The 21,741-nt window shown below is 38.6% G+C and overlaps 1 protein-coding gene across 1 annotated transcript in view; it reads left to right on the forward strand.

The window, feature by feature from the left end:
- The window catches only part of ADAM23 (ADAM metallopeptidase domain 23), a 251,687-nt gene that overhangs the window by 31,609 nt on the left and 198,337 nt on the right, over positions 1 to 21,741 (forward strand). Inside the window, exons 2-4 of the mRNA XM_087862985.1 lie at positions 11,356 to 11,579; positions 11,961 to 12,092; positions 15,017 to 15,194. Coding sequence (XP_087719111.1) covers positions 15,075 to 15,194 — 120 coding nt within the window. The 5' untranslated portion in view covers positions 11,356 to 11,579; positions 11,961 to 12,092; positions 15,017 to 15,074. The remainder of the gene's footprint in view (positions 1 to 11,355; positions 11,580 to 11,960; positions 12,093 to 15,016; positions 15,195 to 21,741) is intronic.

Here is a 21,741-nt window from a genome sequence, read left to right on the forward strand (position 1 = left end):
AGAGAGAGACAGCCAGCGAGAGAGGGAACACAAGCAGGGGGAGTGGGAGAGGAAGAAGCAGCCTCCTAGCGGAGGAGCCTGATGTGGGGCTCGATCCCATAACGCCGGGATCACGCCCTGAACCGAAGGCAGACGCTTAACCTCTGTGCCACCCAGGCGCCCCAGAACAAATTTTTAAAGATTGAGAATACAGTATCTGAAATAAAAAATATACTGGATGGAATTAACAGCAGATGAATCACCAAAGAAGGAAAGATTCGTGAACTTAAACAGCAACAATAAAAACTACTTAAAATGAAATACAGAAGAAAAAGACTGAAGAAAACTGAAACAGCTTTAGTGAACTTATGACAAGTTCAGCTTAATATACATATAATGGGAGATCCCAAAGGAGGTGAGTAGGGACAGAAAAGAACATTCAAAGAAATACTGGCTAAAAAATTTCTAAATTTGATGAAAACTCTAAACCCACAGATCCAAGAATCTCCAGGAACTCCAAGCATAAGAAACATGCAAAAAGCTACACCAAGTTACATCATAACCAAATCGCTTAAAACCAGTGATAAAGAGAAAAATCATAAAAAGAAGATATGTGGGAAAAAAACACAAAGATAAGAATAACCACAAATGTCACCCAGGAAACAATGCAATAAAAGGAGACTTAAGTAAATGGAGATTTAGCTATGCTCATGAATTAAAAGATTAGGTGTTGTTAAGATGTAAATTCTCCCCAAATTGCAATCCAGTATGAACCAACAGGATTTTTTGGTTTTTGTTGTTTAGCAATTGGCAATCTAATTTTCAAATTTATATGAAAATACAAAGAGCCTGGAATAACCAAACAACTGTGGAAAAGAAGACAGTTTGGGGGCTTCTAAGGAGCTTGATTTTAAGACTATTATAAAAATACTGTAATCAAGGCAGTGTCGTATCAACATAACATTGGAAAAAGAGTAAAAATCCACGGGCAAAAGTGCTTTCATGGAACCTTTAAGTACTGGTAGAAGATAGTGGAACTCCAGTGCAGTCCAAGACCAAGCAGAGCTGTTTTAAGAAGACAGGCTTACAACCAAGTGGCTGACTCACTGCCACAGAAATAAAAGCTATATGAATTAAAACAGTGTGGTACTGTCATAAAAATAGACATATAGAACAGTGGGACAGAATAGAGAGCCCAGAAATAAACCCACACATCTATAGTCAAGTAATATTTCATAATGGAGCCATGAAAACTCAATAGGGAAAGGACAGTCTCTTCAACAAATAGTGATGGAAAAACTAGATATTCACATGCAAAAGAAAGAATTTGACTCTGGTCTTAGACCACACAAAAATTAACTCAGAATGGATTAAAGACTTAAAAGCAGGTTCTGAATCCATAAAACACCTTGAAAAAAAACAGGGGAAGAACTCCTTGACGTTGGTCTTGGCAACTAGCTTTTGGATATGACACCAAAATTACAAGCAACAAAAAGCAAAAATAAACAAGTGGGACCATGTCAAACTAAAAAACTTCTGTACAGCAAGAGAAACAGTCAAAAAAGTGAAAAGTTTGCCTATAGTTGGGAGAAAATATTTGCAAACCATCTCTTTGGTAAGGTGTTAATATCCAAAATATATAAGACACTCATACAAACCAATAACAAAAAATAAGGAATTCAATAAAAAGTGAGTAGAGGAACTGAGTAGACATTTTTCCAAATACTGAAGGTCAGCAGCATCATCAGGGAAATGCAAATCAATACTGTAATGAGATATCACCTCACACCTGTTAGAATGGGTATTCTCAAAACAAACAAACAAACAAACAAAAAACCCAAGAGAAAACAAGTATTGATGATGATGTGGAGAAATTGGAAGCCTTGTACATTGTTGGTGAGAATATATATTGATACAGTCACAATGGGCAACAGTATGAAGTTTCCTGAAAATTAAAATTGGATTTTCTATATGATTCAGCAATTCTAATTCTAGATATATATCTGAAGGAGATGAAATTATCTTGAAGAGATATCTGCACCCCCGTGTTCATTGCAGCATTATTTGCAATAACCAAAACATAGAATCAACCTATGTATCCATCGACATATAAATGGATAAAGAAGATGTGGCATAGGGGCAGCTGGGTGGCTCAGTTGAGCATCCAACTCTTGGCTTTGGCTCAGGTCATGATCTCAGGGTCGTGGGATTGACCCCAAGTGTGGGGCTCTGCGCTCAGTGCAGTCTGCTTGTCCTTCTGTCTCCCCTCTGCACCTCTCTCTGCTTGCACGTGTGCATTCTCTCTCTCTCTCAAATAAATAAGTAAAATCTTTTTTAAAAAAGATGTGGCATATGTACACAATGGAGTATTATTTAACCATAACAAAGAAGGAAATCCTGCCATTTGCAACAACATGGATGGAGCTTGAGGACGTTATGCTAAGTGAAATAAGTCAGACAGAGAAATACAAATACTGCATGATTTTGCCTATACATGGAATCTAAAAATGTGAAATTCATAGAAACAGAGAGTAAGATGGTGGTTGTCAGGAGCTGGGGATTGGGAGAAATGGGGAGATGTTGGTCAAGGTATACAAACATGCAGTTATAAAATGAATAAGTTCTGGGGATCCAATATTCAGTCTGGTAACTATAGTTAATACTGTAATATATACTTAAAAGCTGCTGTGAGAGTAGACCTTAAATGTTCTCACCACACACACACAATTTTAATTATGTGAAGTGATGGAAGTATTAACTAACCTTATTGTGGACATCATTTTGCAAGATGATAGAGGCTTTTTGGGGAGAGTAAGGCAGGACCCCAAGCAGGTCTGAAAATGTCTTGAGAAGGCAAGGAAGGCGTCTGTTTTGGCTTTTATTTTGTTTAAGGAATAGGGTTCCTAGGCACGGACCAGGGATTGTGTGGTTTGAATTTCTCACCTGCACCAAAAGAGGGAGCATCTGAGCTTTCGCATCAGCTTGCCCAGCTGTGGGGCAGAAAAGAGAGGGATAGAACTTGAAAGCTACCAGCAGTCAAACACCTAAAATGAAATCATTCTTTTTTTTTTTTTTTAACAGATTTTATTTATCTATTTTATTTGGTGGGGTGAAGGGCAGAGGGAGAGGGAGAGAATCTCAAGGAGGGCGGAGCCTGATGCCGGGCTCAGTCTCAGCACCCTGAGATCATGACCTGAGCTGAAATCAAGGGTTGGATGCTTAACTGACTGAGCCACCCACATGCCCCAGGAATCACATTCTTTATTACAGAGTTCAGTACATGCCATGTTTCACCCAGGAAGTACAATGAGAAGAATACAACATCTGTGATAGTCTAGCAAAAATACATTACCTGGGTCTAAACATGAGAAACATCAGACAAATCTGTGTAGAAAAGAGTTCACATAGCAGGCTTTAGAAAAGGCCTTTTCTTAGAAAACCCTGCTTGTAAAGATTGGCCCCTGGTTGGCATCTGGGAACTTGGATTTCCGGAGTGTTTGCAGCACACTAACTGACAAGAGTAGCTCACTATGCCTAAACTGTTTGTACAAAGAATGTGGTTTATGCTGAATACCTGCTTTCCTTCCGGGAGTCTGGACATTGGCTAAGCAGAGGTGCCTAATATGACCAGCCCTAGTTAAAACTTGGGGCACTGAGTCTCTGATAAGCTTCCCTGGCAGATAACATTTCACATGTGTTATCACAAGTCATTGCTGGGGGAGTTAAATGTGTCCTATGTACCTCCAGGGGAGAGGATTCTTGGAAGCTTGCACTCTGAACCTTGCCCATTGTGCGTTTTCCCTCTGCTGGTTTTGTTTCGTATCCTTTGGCTGTAATAAATCATACCTGTAAGGAAGATGATATGCTGCGCCCTGGGATTTCTCCTAGCAAATCATCAAAACAGGGAGTGATCTTGGGGGACTCTGACACACCCACACTGAGAGACATTCTATAAAATGATTGTCCTATAATCTTAAAAAATGTCAGAGTGAAAAAAAAAAAGTCAGAGTGATAGAAGTCAAGGAAGGCATACCAGTTGGGAACAATATGAGATCCTGGACTGGATCCTTCACTGGAAAGGGTATTTCTGGGATAATTGGCCAAACTTGAATGGGGTCCCAGGGTGATGGGTATATAGGAGTTCTTTGTGTCAACCTTGCAGCTTTTTGCTAAGTGTAGGCTGTTTTTTTTAAGATTTTATTTATTTATTTGAGAGAGAGAGTGAGGGAGAGAGAGCACAGAGGGAGAGGGACAAGCAGACTCCCCGCTGAGCAGGGCATCCAACATGGGGCTTGATCCCAGGACCCCAGGATCACAACCTGAGCTGAAGGCAGGTGCTTAACTGACTGAGCCACCCAGGTGCCCCGAGAACTGTTTTGATATAAAATATTTTTTCAAAATTCTGAAAGCATGTTTTTATTGGCTGTATAATATACTACTTAATGACACCTGCTACAGTTTCCTTAGCCTGATAGGTCTCAACCCTGGGTGCATGTGAGAATCACTTATAGGGTTTTAAAAAATACACATGCCCAGGTCCCACCCCCAGAGATTTTGAATCAGTTGTTCTGATATGAGGCCTAAGTATCATTATTGTAAAAATAAAGTTTCCTAAGTGATTCTCATGTGCAGTCAGAATTGACAACGACGAGGCTAAGAAAACTATGGTAGTAACCAGTCCCTTAAAACTGACTATTTAGGTGGTTAGTATCCACAATATTTCAGTATGAATCTTTGTACATAAAGCTTTCTCCTAGCTTTGTATTATGTTCTTCACATCAATCCCAGAAGTCAAAGGGTATGAATATTTTTAAGGCTCCTTTTGATATTTTCCCAAATTGTTTTCAAAAAATAAATATCCCAGTGTCTGTTTTACCATATGTACCCCCTTCACTTTTAGCATTTTTTAAATTTTTAAAGATTTTATTTATTTGAGTGAGCACACGAGAGAGAACAAGCCGGGAGGTGGGTAGGGGCAGAGGGAGAGGGAGAAGCAAACTGCCCACTGAGCAGGGAGCCTGACAGGGGGCTCGATCCCAGAATCCCGAGATCATGATCTAAGCTGAAGGCAGACTTTTAACCAACGGAGCCACCCAGGGGCCCCCATTTTTAGCATTTTAAACATCTTTGTTAATATGATAGGCAAAAATGTTATCTTGTTTTAAATTTTATTTATTTGATTTCTTTGGAGGAAGAAGTATTTACAATTTTCTTGCCCCCTAGGGTTTCCTCTTTTAGAAATAATCTTCATGGCTTTTTATCTATTGGGGTAATAGACTTTCTCTGATAGTTTTATATAAGTGCTTTATCATAGTCATTGCAGTATTTCCCTAGTTTGCCAGCTTGCCTTTTAATTTTGGGCATTTTACTCTTTGAGAAAGAACATTTTCTTGGGAATGAGAAAATATGCTGTAGCAGCAAGAAGAACTGCCAAATTCAAGGCTTGTTCCGTATTTGGAAGGAGTTCCTAAGACAGAGGAGGAAGGAAATACTGCAAGATTTGGCTAAGGGGCTCTGTGTTTTGTGTTCTTGAGGTATTTTGGGGTGAGGAACATGTATCAAGCCTCGTCCAGTATATTTTGTTTTTAATCATAGGTGAGGACTACATTAGAGTAAATGACACATGCTAGAGTTATTTTTCTCCTTGGCCATAGAATATTTGGTAAGTCAGGTACTAAATTAATTGTAGCACAGCCCTGAAAATAACAACTTGCTCAAAAAATGAGTTCACGTAAGAAGTGCCGTGTGAGTTGGCAAAAAGAGCTGAGAATAAGCATATTGTACTGTTTATTATTGAGAAAAATATTCTGGGCTAACCCCAGCCCTAATCACTGTAGTATTCAATGTTTCAGGACAAGAACTCATCACAAAATGATGTTATTTCTGAAAATGCTATAAAAACACATCAAAAAAACATAAATGGATTGCACATAGACCTGAGAAATCTGGGGTCCTCGGCAAAAACTGATGCACCCCATCCAGGTTAGTGGACAGCTTCAGCCACGTGGGGGAGCTCACATCTCACCTCCCTCAGCCCTTACTCCACCCCCAAAGAGGTTGACCACAGACATTGCATTGGCCAAGTCCAAGAACACAGTTTAGGACACCGTGCTAGGGCCTAGATGTTTTTCTGTGCTGAAGGAAAAGTTACATGCAGTTCCAGGAGGCAGAATTTCTTCTTGGCTCCTTATTTTGTAGGGTTTTGTCTCTTTGAATGGCTTTTTAAGAAAACTGGTTTCCCCACACAGCTGTGGTGATAAGGCCCTGCTTAGGTGGGGATGCCCGCTGTCCCTGGAAGGGCTTGGGGGGCAGGGGTGGTTTCTAGAAACTAGGAAAAGCTTTTCTTTCCTTCCTTGCTTTAATTGTGGTTGACTGGAATTGTCTTTCCCTCTTGGTCAGAGCCAGACAATGAGGATGACTGCAGACCGAGCAATGACTTCTGGGTAATGGGACAGAACTGATGGCAGCAGGTTAGGAATTCATTTCTAGGGCAAGGAAGCGCTCTTCTCACAACTGAGCTTCTCCGTAGAGAACCTTGGACTGATGCTGTTGGCATTTGTGGACAGGAGAGGGTATTCACAATCTAAATGTTTTGTTTTTCTTTTTATCTCCTTATTCTCAACTTGGTCTGAGATAAATCTTGACAATGGCATGGAGTTTGCAGCACTAGAAGTGTCTGATAAACCAGAGCTCTGAAATTCATCACTAAACAGATGAAGAGGGGTGAAAGTCCTTTTCTTTCTGTTACCCTCTCCCTCCCTTCCTTTCTTTTGTTCATTCAACTGTCCTTTCCTTTCGGAGGTCGGTCCATCTAAGATGTATCAGTAATTGCTTTTCTTATTTAAAATTCATTTTTAACTATGTAAGTCATTCCTGAATACTATATTCTCCTTCCCAAAACCCAGAAGCCTACAGATAAAGCTGCTGAGAAGGCCCCTTGCAATACTACTCCACTCCCCCCATGCTGTCTCCTGGGCATGGCTGCAGAGTAACTAAGGGAAGGCTGGTGCCAGATTGCCGAGGCTCAAATGTAACTCTAGCAAATGACTGTGCACCTGTAGGCAAGTTACTTGGCCTGTCTGTGCCTAAGTTTACTTATGTGGAAAATAAAAATGTTATTAATACCTACTCCATAGGGTACTTTTAAGGATTAAATATAATAATATATGTAAAATACTCAAATACCATATCACACTTAGTAAGCACTTAATAAATGTTTGTTGCTATTATGCCACTTCCAACTTGATATAAATATATATACTTCTCCCCAATTTCCAATGATAACTGTTATTACGAACTTTCAGAATATTGTTTTAGTATCATTAGTGTGTGTGTCAGAATGATACATATTATATGTAGTTTTTTGCAGCTTGCCTTTTCAATTAGCAATGACGTTTTGTGATTTATCCATGTTGACACAAATAGATCTAGTGTATTCCTTTTCTAAAATTTTATTTTTTTAAGTTTTTATTTTAATTCCAGTTAGTTAACATACAGTGTCATATTAGCTCTAGTATATTACTTGTAACTGCTACACAATGTACTATTATGTATCTATAATTTCTTTAGCTATTTTTTCATTGATAGAGAGTTAAAATGTTACTAATTTTTGTCTATGACAAAGAGTGCTGCATGGAACCTTCATGTAAGTGTCTGTGCCGTAGTGTGCATACGTGCCAGGGTTTCTCCTGGCTAGAAATCTATATGTGGAACTGCTAGGGTGTGGGGTGGAATTAATTTACACTCCCTCTAGCGTATTTGAGAGTACTCCCTTCCTCAAAACCTTGCACAAGCTTATTAATAAAGTGAAACACTTTTGCCAATCTAATAGAGAGAAATAATATTTATTTAAATGTTTATTTTATTAATGACATTGTTGTTTTAATTTGTATTCCATGGTGCCTGTTAAGACTGAGCCTCTTTTCATACGTGTCTTGAGCATTTGTATTTTCTGTTCTGTAAATCTTTTGTTCATAACCTTATTTGCATTTCTGTCATGTTGTTAGTCTTTTTCTTTTTACTCCATAAAATAATCTTTTTCACATTTATTTTTATTTTTTTAGAAGATGTTATTTTTTCATTTTGAGAGAGAAAGGGAGCACAAGTGGGGGGGGGGAGAGCAGAGGGAGAGAAGCTTGAAGCAGATTCCCCACTGAGCATGGAGCCCTACATGGGGCTCGATCTCACAACCCATGGGATCATGACCTGAGCTAAAACCAAGGGTTGGATGCTCAACTGACTGAGCCACCCAGGTTATCTTGTAAAATTATCTTTTGTTAAGTGTGCGGAAATACTTTTTCCTAATCAGTTTTGCTTATTTTTCAGCTTTGTTCATGTAGTCTTGGATCATTCAGACCCTAAATTTGGATGTAACCAAGTTGATCAGTCTTTTTTCATGTTTTTTTAAACTCATTTCACTTTCAGCATCTTATTTAAGAAAGCCTCTTTGCCACAAGTTTGTAAGGATATCCGTATATTTGTATCTGTAGCTATATATATATTTTTCTACCCCCCCAGTAGACTCTTTGTCTGCGGGGCTGTGTCATCTTCTTGGCCTGTGGTGGCAGAATACTTTGGCTCTAGATAACATGTTTGCTCAGAGGCAGAGGAAACACTGCAGACCAAGAGGCAGAAGGACTCAAAATCCAATATAGAATCAGTAAAGGATTGCTTGGGCTTTGGAAGTAGCAAGTCTGGAATGTGGAAAGGAACGGCACTAGCTTTAAAAATAAAATTTATTTTTTGGTCTTGAGTTCAAGTGGAAAGAGAACATAGCAGGAAGGATGCCATCAGTGGGAAAAAGAGGGTGAGCCCACATGTCGTAGAGGAGGAATGAGAACAATCTGGGAACATGCAAGTTTGGAAAGAAACATCTGACTCTACCTGAAGAAATACGGATTTCTTGGGGGTAATGGAAACAGAGCACAAGAGTGAGGAATTAGGTTGTGCCGCCACAGGAAAAGTATCTGTAGAGAAAGCAGTATTTCTGCTGGCCTGAAAGAAAGCTAGGAAACACATCAGAGGAGACACGTAGCTATTTTCTGCATCTCTAAAAGCTTGAGAAACGTCACCCATGGTAACTCGAGCTCAGGAATACACTGATGGAAGATTCTCCTGCTGGTACAAATAGGGAGGCAGAAGGGAATCTAACCCGAGATGTACGGCTGTTAAGACTCAGAACCCCATTGTCTAAACCAGTCATGTCTTCAGCATAGATGACATCCTGGCTTCAAACAACTAACCAACTGACTAACCAAAGAAACATGACATCTGGTGGGGGAAAAAGAAATAGAGATGAGCAAGAAATTGAGACTATGGGGAATATAAGCTATAACTGTCTTTATTTTCTTTCCAGACTTCCCCATCAAGTGGTGCTCTGAGTATATTGTTACAAATTTCCACCTCTGCTCCAAACTTAGAAGACATAGCTATGGGGGAAAAAAACCCCAAACTAAAACCGAAACAAAAAAACCCAAACCAAACAATAACTAAACATTTTCATGGGCCAGAAATGGAAACACTCCACTGTAAGCTGGGATTGCTGCATCAGCCTGCTGGGCTATAGGTCTCAAAATAGGCAGCATTAGGAATGTCTCTCCTGTAGGCGAAAGAAAACCAAAGTGATCCACATGTGGTGGGGCAGCAGGGCAAGCATCACTGTGTAAAAGCAAAGGCTAGGGGGGCCTTCCCTGACCATAAAAGGAGGTTGAGGCAGCTCTGATCACTGCTTGAAGCTGTGGCGTTATAAAGCTGAATCCCTGCAGGGGACAGGAGGAAGTAGAGCAAACCCAGCAGCGGGACTCGTTTGGCTTAGTGACTCGATTGAAAATAGCCCCGTTATTCTGTGTTTGGAGCCGTTCCTCTAGTGTAAGACCTGGTTCTGGACTTGGGTGGTAGGTCTCGCTGGGGGCTGAATGAAGGCAACCGCAAAACGTAGAGAGGAGTGATCACAGAAAGAGGAAACAAGACAAAACAACAACAACAACAACAAAGACCAACCCCACCTAAGATTAGCCTACTAACCCCAAATATAAATTCACTTTTTGAGAAGCAGCTGCTACAAAAGCTAATCAACAATATAATCAATCAGAGGGATTCATTCCTAATGAAATACAAAATAATAGAAACCTATCAAAGGATTTACAAAACTATGTTCCAAATCTTCAAAGAGATAAAAAACAGGAAGTTACAAAATAGAGGTTGGCAGGTCTAAGTAAAGAACTGATGGACTATACACAAAAAACAATTAGAAATTGTGAGAGTGAGGGGTGCCTGGCTGGCTCAGCCGGTAGAGCGTGCAGTTCCTGATCTTGGAGTCAGAAGTTCAAGCCCCACATTGGGCGTAGAGTTTACTTTAAAAAAAATTGTAAGAGTGAAAATAAATTAATGAAGCAAAAACCTTAATAGAATAAACACTATATTGGACACAGTAAAAGAGCACTTTAGTGGGCTAGAACCGAGTAATATTCCAAGTAATATTACATTTTCCCTTTTCCTCTGTCTTGTCCATGAAGGCGCTTGTTAGACTGATCCCTGTTTCTTAGCTTTCTCATTCTATGTTTTTTTCTACACAACTTGTTTTCTCCTATGGCTTCAATTTTCTCCTACAGCCAGAAGACATGAAAATATTAGTCGCGAGAATAATTGTACAATTATGTGTAACTGCAAACACAGCAGATGGTACACGGACCACTATAGCTTTTATTATTGAATAGTTCGCTGGAATAGTAAAGCTGTTATTTAGCTGATATAAACGTTACACTTGCCACAGATCGGCTTCTACAGTCTTCCCGGCCTCTCTGCAACAGGCATTATGATGAGTAAATGGCAGGACCTCCATGTAGTTATGACATACAAGTTACGCTTATAGAATTATTCTGACAAGCTTACCTTCTCTTTACCAGTATGTTCCCTTCATAAAATGGATTTTTGAATTTTGAAAATTGTCTGTAAGACTTAGGTCTTAACTGACAGGAAGGTCTTTACATACATCTACTTTGAGAACACTTCAATTTCAGAGTTCAATTAAGGAGGTAGACCCAACTTCAAAGGGTTAAATTTGATGAAAAATTCGGAAAACAACTTCGAGCACCAGTAGAGCAGATCTTAGCTACTTATGGGACCATGTATATGCTTGGAGTTCAGAAAAAGGAATTTGGTTAGCAGGCAGAGTTTTATATCGAATGGAATTAACGGTAGTTCTTGGAACTACTAGGCTGTAACCAGTAGTCTGAGGACTGGAAATGGGAATGTTTGGGAGATGCTTCCCGTTGCTTTCCCAATCTCCCTAAAATTTCTCCTTATTTTCTAACAGAACCGTGATTTATTTTTTATTTTTTATTTTTTTTTTAAAGATTTTATTTATTTATTCGACAGAGATAGAGACAGCCAGCGAGAGAGGGAACACAAGCAGGGGGAGTGGGAGAGGAAGAAGCAGGCTCACAGTGGAGGAGCCAGATGTGGGGCTCGATCCCATAACGCCGGGATCACGCCCTGAGCCGAAGGCAGACGCTTAACCGCTGTGCCACCCAGGCGCCTCCAGAACCGTGATTTTGTTCAGAGTGGCAACGTGCTCAACCTTAAGCAAGAAGGATTCCCAGGTGAGATCCATGGTCTAAGAAGCCAGTTGTGACATTCTTGTTCTCTGCTTTCCTTGCCTCCCCTATCCCTCCTTAAGGGTGGCCATGTGACCCAGTTCTAGTAAATAACATGTAAACAGAAGTCTACTAGGAAGAGGAGAGATATAATTAGTATTGCTCTTACCTCTTTCCTCCTGCCTTGAACCTGATGTTTGAGAATGGGGTAACTATCTTATGAGCATGAAGGAAAGACCAAGAGAATCACAGAAGTACTAGCCCCGACATTATGAAACTGGGTAAACGCCAGCATTAGCCTATCATTTGACATCTTGTTAAGTCAGAAAAATAACTTTTAATCAATGTACTTTTTTTTAAAAAAGATTTTATTTATTTATTTGACAGAGATAGAGACAGCCAGCGAGGGAGGGAACACAAGCAGGGGGAGCGGGAGAGGAAGAAGCAGGCTCATAGCTGAAGAGCCTGATGTGGGGCTCGATCCCATAACGCCAGGATCACGCCCTGAGCCGAAGGCAGGTGCGTAACCGCTGTGCCACCCAGGCGCCCCTAATCAATGTACTTTAACCGTATGTAGTTTTCACTAATACAGTGTGGAAATAAAATAGTTGGTTCTTTTAATCTGTATTTTAAAAGACTAAAATGACTAGAACAATTCTAGGCTGGAATAAAAAAATACATATTAACTCATCTGCATTAGATAAGAACTCATGTTCATAGAAAAGAGAATAGGAAACATTTCCCTCATAATTATTGCTAGAAGAGTTTTTGAATGGATGTGTCAATCAGCGTAAACACTGAACCCTGATGAAAACGAGATTGATTTAAGTGAGTTTTCTTAAATGTTCAAACCACTATAGTTTACAGAAAAGGGTTTTTCAGAATGGTAGTAGCATATCTCATTAGAGGGTCGAACTGAGCGTGAGCATCTTGGGCCATCTACCGAGCTACATACTACCATTGTCTATTGGCTTATTATTTTTATTTTGAAATAATTCAACTTTACAGAAATGTTGCAACGTTAGTACAAAGAATACCAATACACCCTTCACATGGGTTCACTAATTGCTTTATCATTCTTTCTATATTGAAAGCTAGATGTAATTTTTTTGTAAACTATTTGAGAATAAACTGGGGACCTGATGTTCCTTTACCCCTAGAGTGTTCAGTTGGTATTTCTAAAGAAGATGGAAATTCTCTTATATAACCATAGTACAGTTATCAAAATCAAGAAATAACTTTGATAAAATATTTTTATGTAATCTAAAGACCTTATTTTCATTTTGGCAATTGTTCCAATAATGTGATAGATGGACAGACAGATAAATACATAGATCTTTCTTTTGGTCCACAGTCTATCAAGATTGCATATTGTATTTAATTGTCATGAACCTGCTAATTTTATAATTAAGCATGCCATGTACCCATTTTCTTAGATGACTATACATAACAACTATAAAATAAGAAATGCCATGTTGAATCATACGCATCGTCTGTCTAGTTCATTATGCTGGGACTTAAGGAAGATGATTTTAAGAGTATGAATATTATCCTTAATGTAAGTTTTTAGTCTGTACTGAGGTTTTAGATACATGTAGTTTAAAGAATCAAACAATTCCACAGGTTTCTTAATAAATAATAGCAGCCCCTACCCCAACTTTATCTTCTCCATTTCTCCTTTCTCAGAAACAAATGTTAAACTATTTTATCTGATTCTTTTGGTATTTACCTTCATATATCTAAAGAACATGCTTTTATTACTATTTAAAAAGTGGGATTATACATAATCTATTGTTTTCCTAGTATGGAAGGCACTATAGCAGACAAGAGAACACACCCCTATATCTGACTTTCCAACATAGTCATATTGTAATTCTGGTTAGGTGAATATTTGGAGTTTATATTATTTATATAATTATATTATCTGTATTATTATATTGTTATAAATGCTATTGATAGCTGATGTCATATGATGACTTTTCCTTTCCTACCCAAATTTGCTTTCTTTGGACTTAATTTTTATCTTGCTTTTTATGTTTGTTTATTTTTGTATGTCTATATCACTAATTCAAGGCCAAGTTCCTCTTGTTGTCTAAGTATCTTTTTAGTGTATTCAGATATATTAGGTTTTTTATCAATTCGTCTTCTTGATAAAAATCTTTCCTGGAGCCCCCTGACCTTATCTGATCTAGACCAGTTGCTCCTCTCTACCTGGGAACCATTGTCATTCAGGCATCTCTACCCTCATTCTGAGCATTCTCATACCTTTTCTCCTTTGTTGTACCCCCCACTTCCTATATTCCATGTCTTTCTCTTTCTTTTTCACCCTGTTTCCTGGTATTGTCGATTTTTGAGCTTTTTGGCAGTTCTAATGTTTAGATTGAATCATGTCTTTGGTGTTTCTACTGCTGCCTTTTGACTCAGCTTTCCTGGTTCTCATTTTCAAAGACAAGAGATATAACACACGCTACAGCATGGATGAACTTTGAGGACATCTTTCTGAGTGAAATAAGCTGGTCGCACTGGGTGCTATACGCAAACAATAAATCATGGAACACTACGTCAAAAACTAAGGATGTACTATATGGTGACTAACATAACATAATAAAAAATCTAAAAAAAACCTCCAAAAAACAAAAGGACAAATACCATATGATTCTATTTATATGAGATACCCAGAGTAATCAAATTCGTCAACATTTTACAGAAAGTAAAATTATGGTTGCCAGGGGTTGGGGGTGGGGGAATGGAAGTTATTGTTTAATAGGCCCAGAATTTCAGTTTTCCAAAAAGAGTTCTGGATTGCAGTGAGGCAGCAAAACAATGTGAATGTTCTTCATGCCACTGAATTGTACACTTCAAAATGGTTAAGGTGGAGTAAGATGACAGAATAGGAAGTCCTTTATCCTCCTTCCCCCCTTGGACACACCAATTCAACAACAATACATGGATCAATTTCCTTTGTGAGAGGTCCAGAAACCAGTCGAGAGGATACTACCATCAAGGTGAGAGCAAAACCAGCTGCATCAAAGCTGGCAGGAGAATTTGAAGCTCTTTTTCACTGTAACCCTCCCTGGTACGGTGCCACATGATTGGAGGAAATACCCAGTTCCCAGCTTCTCTCTGAGGAGGGAAAGAAAGTATCAAATTCATGTCCAGTGTTTTGACATTTCTGACCATGTTCTAGTTTATTCTTTGCCTAAATCTGGGTGGTGATAGGAAAGGATCCCAGGTTGGGAGCTGTTAAAAACAAAGGCAGTGGTTTGGACTAACACACAAGCACTTACCATAGCCTTTCTTCTTGTCTCAGTGCTGTGTTAATGGGTGAAAAATCCCTAATTCCAGCTTTTCCCTGGGGAAGGAAAGGGTTGGATTACACATCCAAGGTTTCAGCTTTTCTGGGGGGCTGCCTAGGAGACTTATTTCTCTCTCATCTGTTTCAGAGCACTGATAGCCCTGGCATACTCTAGACTACTGAGACACACTGAGGAACAAAGTAAAATGTTTGGATTCGTGCACAGTCATCCACTAGAGCTCTTCCTCTGCTCAAAGCATCATGAGCGGAAGAAAAATCCCAAATACCAGCTTCTTTCTGGGGAAAGGATGAACAAAAGGCCAATAGTAAGTCCTAATCTATTGATAATTACTTTAAATGTAAATGGATTAAATTTGGTTTCAGGTTTCAGCATAGAAATCAAAAGCATAGAGTAGGTGAATGGATAAAAAAATGAGATCCAACTACAGATGGCCCTGACTTATTTGTTTGACTTAGGATTTTTTGACTTTATGATGATACACATTTAGTAGAAACCATACTTTGAATTTTGAATTTTGATCTTTTCCCAGGCTAGTGATATATGGTATGATATGCTCTCATCATGCTGGGCAGTGGCAGTAAGCTGCAGCTCCCAGTCAGCACAAGATCTCAAGGGTAAACAACTGACTGATACACTTACAATCATTCTATACCTATAAAAGCATCCTGTTTTTCATTTTTGGTACAGTATTCAATAAATTACATGAGATATTATTATAAAATAGGCTTTATGTTAGATGATTTTGCCCAACTATGGCTAATTTAAGTGTCCTGCGCATGTTTAAGGTAGGCAAGGCTAAGCTATGATGATTAGTAGGTTAGGTGTATTAAATGCATTTTTTATTTATGGTATTTTCAACTTACAATGGGTTTCTCAAGATGTAACTCCATCATAAGTTGAGGGAAGTCTGTATGTGCTATGTACAAGAGATGTATTTTAGATTTAGAGACACACATAGACTGAAAGTGAAGAAGTAGAAAAAGATATTCCATGTTAATGGTAGCCAAAAAAGAGCAGGAGTGGTCATACTTACCTCAGACGAAATAGACTTTAGTCAAAACCATCACAAGAGTAAAGGACATTATGTAGTAATAAAAGGGTCAATTCACCAAGAAGATGCAACAATTATATGTATATATACACATGTATAAAAGAAACTTCTAAACAAAACTGAGTTAAATCTGCAACAGAAATGGAAAACGTGTTTGCACAGGGGAAGAAGAACTTGAAAGTAATTATACAATTATAAAGTAAATTTTAAAATACAACAAAATGGCAAGTTATATAGATTATTTTAATTATGCAAATGAATAAATTTTTATTTCACATTGTTCTGAAGATTCTAATTCAATTAAATAAGTGAAATAAATCAGAAAGGAAAGCAAAACCAAAAGTTAGTGGCTTAAATTAGCAACCATTTTATTATCTCTCATTGCTCTGCATGCTGACTGCGAACACCTGGTGGTGTTTGTGGTGTTTTTTTGTGGCTGCAGTCAGATGCTTACTGGAGTCTTTGGACAGCTGGGCCTCTATCCCTGTCCATGTAGTTTCAGAATTCTCATCTCCACATGACCTCACCATATAGTCTTTCCAGTAGGGTAGCTAGACTTCTTATATTGTGGTTCTGGCCCCGAAATAAATGTTCCAAGAAGGAGGAAGCATAAGCAACTGATCTTCCTAAAGTCTTGAAGTGGTACTGTGTCACTCCTGGCACATTTTGTTGGAAATCTGGAGTCAGTGTAGTAGGAGACTATACAAGGTTATGGATACCATGAGGCATGCACTTCAGGGGCCATCTTTGAAGATGAACTACCACACACTGTGTGTGGCTAGATATTTGCTATTGGAAGACAAGCAAAAATGAGGTAATATTCCTTAATGATAGACATAATTGCATTAGAGGTTTTGTTCTAGTTCAGGTGGAAACCTCCTTCTGTGTGTGTGTGTGTGTGTGTGTGTGTGTGTGTGTGTGTATAGACATTTGAGTATTTGAAAATGCACACACTTATTGCCTAATGACAGATTAGTTAGAGAATATTTATACCTCGCTAGGTGAGGTGATATGGAGGGTAATGTGACATACAGTGAACATTAGGCTAGAAGCCAAGGAATTCCTCATCTGAATCAGGAATTGTTGCAATACAGTAGTGTGACTTTGGACAAGTTCAAACTTCTCTGACTCTTCCTTTCCTCATCTGTGAGAACCCTTCTGGGTTTGAAATGCTAGGACTCTAATCACCTGATTCTAGGACTCTAATCACCTGATCACTCTAATACTACTCTCAAGACTGAGCTGAAATATTACCTCCTTTGTCATGCCCTCTCAAAATCTAAATCATGAGCTATGTAGAGTAATTTAAAGTTCTCAGATTTATAGCAGCCAAATCATGCAAAAAGTCTTAAATGTTTAACCACATTTATAGAACAAGTGAATTGCTAAGTTAGACCATAATTCAAATTATTTAGCAGTGGGCTGAAAACATCAAATTTGTCATTTTTTAGATTCTGTCTATAAAACATAGGTGAATGTCTCTATGAATATACTTGTTTCAATAATTAGGTAAATATATGTAACCATGTCTGTTTTAGTTGGGATAGGCTAACTGCTAAAACAAACAACCCCAGCATTCGTGTGGCTTAACGTAATGAAAGTTTACTTTTTGCTGATGCAATACAGATGTTCAACATGGGTGTTCCAGGACAAATAGCCCTGAGAAGCTCTCTTCTTTCAGTTCTTTTCTGTCTTGTTTCTTCTCTTTTCTTTATGTTCTTGGGGGCTTCTCCATTCACTTGACAAGTGAGGTGAGAGAGGGAGAATTGCATGTGGGAGGATTTTATGGTTCCACTCCAGGAGTGTTCATTGCTTCTGTCTGCATTATCGACATTGGCCAGAACTCAGTCACATGGCTCCTCATCATTGCAGGGGAGGCTGGGAAGTGTAATTTAGCTGTGTACCCAGAAAGGAGAGACATTAGACGTTGGTGAGCAATGAGTACCCTATGCCACCATGTCCTTTTTTCTTTATTTTTCTTTCTTTATTTTTTAAAAGATTTTATTTATTTGAGAGAGAAAGAGAGCGAGAGAGAGCATGAGCAGGGGGCAGAGGGCAGAGGGAGAAATGGGCTCCCTAATGAGCAGGGAGCCCAGCGTGGGACTCCATCCCAGGACTCTGGAATCATGACTTGAGCCAAAGGCAGATGCTTAACCGACTGAGCCACCCAGGTGCCTCAACCATGTCCTTTTTTTTTCTATTGGTATTTTACTTCACAGGCCTTTAACATTCATTTATCTATATGTTCTATTTTTCACTTTAATAGTAGAGATGTGCAAGTAGAAGGAATGGGGAGAAAGGTTTGGATAGGTTTCAAAGGATCCCCTACTGTATCAGTGAACCTTTGTATTTATGGTAAAGTGGGTGAGGTTATGGCCTGAGGGTGGGATGACGGGAAGGAGGCTTCTGAGTAAATACTTTCTCTGATGCACTAAATGCTCCATTATAAAAAAAAGTCTTGGTTTAAAACAGATAACTCATTATCAGCTAAAGTCCTGCTTTATAGTAATTCCTTTAATTCCCAGCACATTAAAATCCAAAGTGATTGGCAGATTATAGTCTGAAGAACAGAGGAAATGAAATTCACCCTTTGAATAGTTTTGCATCTTGGTAGCTCCTTCAGCCAGTTGTTAGAAGCAAGGAACTGCTCACTTTCTAGCCCAGTAGAGATAGTGCTGGCTAGTACTTTGGTAATTGGGCTTCCCAGTGCTCACACTGTCAGATTTATGAAAGATTTATGAAGAAAGGTATTCTAGTAATGGGGCAAATTCACTTCTAATGAGGAAATGTCAGCCATATTGCTAGTTCATGTCAACACAGATCAGTGGAAAGAGACTCCCTCATCATATGCTAAGGCCATGTCTTTTTTTGGTTAACTCTCCACCTCTGTCACGAGGATAAGTGACTCTTAGTAATGACATGTTAAAAGTGAAAAAGACAGTAACATTGTATTTTAATTGTCTTTATGTCTGTTATACAGTATCTTCTTTCCAGAAATGCTTTAAATTTAAAAACTGACCTAGCTGGAGTTGTTTGGAATGGAGAGAGAAATCACTATCTGTAAAATACAGAAAATGTCAAAGTTTAACTGCTTCTCAAGTCTAACAATGACTGCAGACTAGATTATGAAAATGGAGTTGAATAGGGTCTTTTTCAAGCTTACAATGAGTCTGTTTTAGTCTCACTGATGTTTTTGCCAAAGATTTTTTTCCTTGCATGCTAATTAGATCCTCCTCCTTAGTTATACTTAATCTTCTACTTTGAAAATTCTACCAACTATCACCTAATGGTTAAATTTAGAATTAAAAATTAAGGAATTATATTGCTGTTATCAACATCAAGTTAATATATTTCCATTGTGTGAAATTGAAAAATACAGAAAAGTAGAAAAGGGAATGATAATTGCCCCAATCTTATTACTCAGAGACAGCCACATTTATTATCGTGGAGTTTTCTTGTCTAAATATAGATATACTTTTTACAAAAGTTAAGCAGTTGTAATCATACTGTTCGTCTTGATTTTTTACTTAGTATTATAGGCATTTTTCATCTCACTACAGATTCCAAAAACTTGATTTTGCCAAAATACTTTTAATTATAAAAATATATCAGTATTATTATAGAAAATTTAGAAAACACATAAAGGTAAAGAGAAGAAAACAAAAATTTCCCATAATCCCATCAACCAGTAGTTATTTGACCCTTTTTAAAAAATATTGATATTGTATATATATTTTAAATGATTGAAATTATAAGTCATATACCATTTTGTGTTCTATTTCTATCATCTAATAGTGTAATATAAGCATTTTCCTATGTCATCAAAACTCTTTGTAAATTGTTTTAAGTTTTATAAAATTCTATCATATGATAATTTATTTAATCAATGCCTTGTTGTGCAAAAAAATGCTATGATGAGTTTATCGGAATATAAAATTTTGTATTTTTGAAACTTTCCTTAAGAGAAATTTCTAAAAGTCCAGCGTTTGAAAATATTAAGGTATATAGTTCACATTTCCATAATGGTACACCTCTTTGCATTTCTATTAGCAATGAATGTGTGCTTGTCTCACACTGTTGCCTGATTGATTGATTGATTGATTGATTGATGAGGGAGAGAGAAAGGGAGAGAGAGAGTGAGAGAGCATGAATGGGGAAGGGCAGAGAGAGAGGAAGAGAGAAAAGCCCAAGCAGGCTTCACACTCAGTGCAGAGCCTGATGTGGGGCTCAGTCTCATGAACCTTAGATCATGACCTGGGCTGAAATCAAGAGTTGGATGCTTAACTGACTGAGCCACCCAGACACCCCTGTTGCCTGCACTTTACTATCAAAAAAAAGATGTAAGTAATAGATGAGGACCAATATCAAGTCCCTCTGAACAAGCTGATTCTGAATGGTCAGTTCAGTATCCTGGGGACTCCAGCCATTTGAATCTTGCACCCTCCATTCTGTGGGGTCAGAAGGAGCCTGCATACTTGTGTCTATCATGTCACATTTTTGAGTGCTGTGGCCCTCTGCTAGATTCTGGGGATATAGAGATAAATAAGCCATAGTCTCTGAACTTAAGGGAGGATTTCCCAACAGGTATTTTTAAGTATATAGTGCCAAGATATTGAGCCTCTTGGCCTTTGGGGCACCTAGGTGGGGTCTGAAGTGACCAGAACCATTGAGACAGACATCAGAATTTTCTGTTTACCTCAGTGAGCCATACAAATATTATTAAATATTATTTTTAATGTAGGCCTGAATGTGACTAGTATTGGGAAACACTGCCTCTCAGTTGTCTTGATCTTTCTAGGTCTTTGTCTTCCTCAGAACTACAGAGTCATGGGCAAGAACAAGTATTTTGTGAGTCAGCCAGTCTTTCTTCATTGACCCCATCATACATACACCCCATGATGCTACAGTGGTGGGGCATGCTCACATTCTCTGTGACCTACAGTGTAATTGGTAAAACTCAGTATTCCCTACTGGGGGCTGAAACAAGCTCTTTGCAAGACTTCAGGATTACCTGGGATAAGAAAAATCTCTCTCGAAAGTTTAGACAGTGTTTAGGCAAGCCTCTACATTATAGCAGAAAAGATCACATTTTCAGTGATCTTTAAGAGCTTTCCTTTAATCACATGTGCTTCTGATATCACCATGGAGTAGCAGTAAATATTTTCTAATAAATTCCTACAACTTGCAGGCAAAACATCTGGGTAGAAGCAGCTTCAGAGTCCCCACGTGCTCCCAGATTTAACAAACACCCAACAAACACAAAGGAGCAGACTGTCAAGATATATATATATAGTTTAGTTTTGGTTAAATTTGATGGAAAATTCTCAGTCCTAATCTTCTTTTTCCTATCAAGCACTGGCACAATTGATCATCCCTTCCTTCTTGAAACATGACGTTTACAATCACCACACTCCTCTGGTTTTCCTTGTATCTCACAAGCTGATGCTTCCCAGTCTTCTTGCCCATCTTTCCCTCCTCTTACAGTTGGAGTGCTCCCAAGGCGAGTCCTCAGTTTCTCTGTCTCCACTCATTTCCTTGGTGATCTCATGTAGTGAGGTGATCTCATAGCTTTAAATAGCACCTGCATTATGACTCCCAATTTTATCTTTTCACCATGAACTCCATTCTCATATATTCCTCCATTGCCTATTATAGTGAGAAAGGCCAAGTGGAAGGCACTAGTGCTGCCTCTATCTAGGAAATAAGGAAACCAAAACCAGTATTACATTCCCAAAGGGAGTGCGGAGATTAGTGTCACCATCAAGGACTTGAAAGATGTAGGTGTGGTGATTCCCATCAA

This window comes from Ursus americanus, chromosome 1 (genome assembly GCF_024610735.1).
Source record: "Ursus americanus isolate L20-20 chromosome 1, mUrsAme1.1.p, whole genome shotgun sequence".
In the NCBI taxonomy this organism is placed as follows: Eukaryota; Metazoa; Chordata; class Mammalia; order Carnivora; family Ursidae; genus Ursus; species Ursus americanus.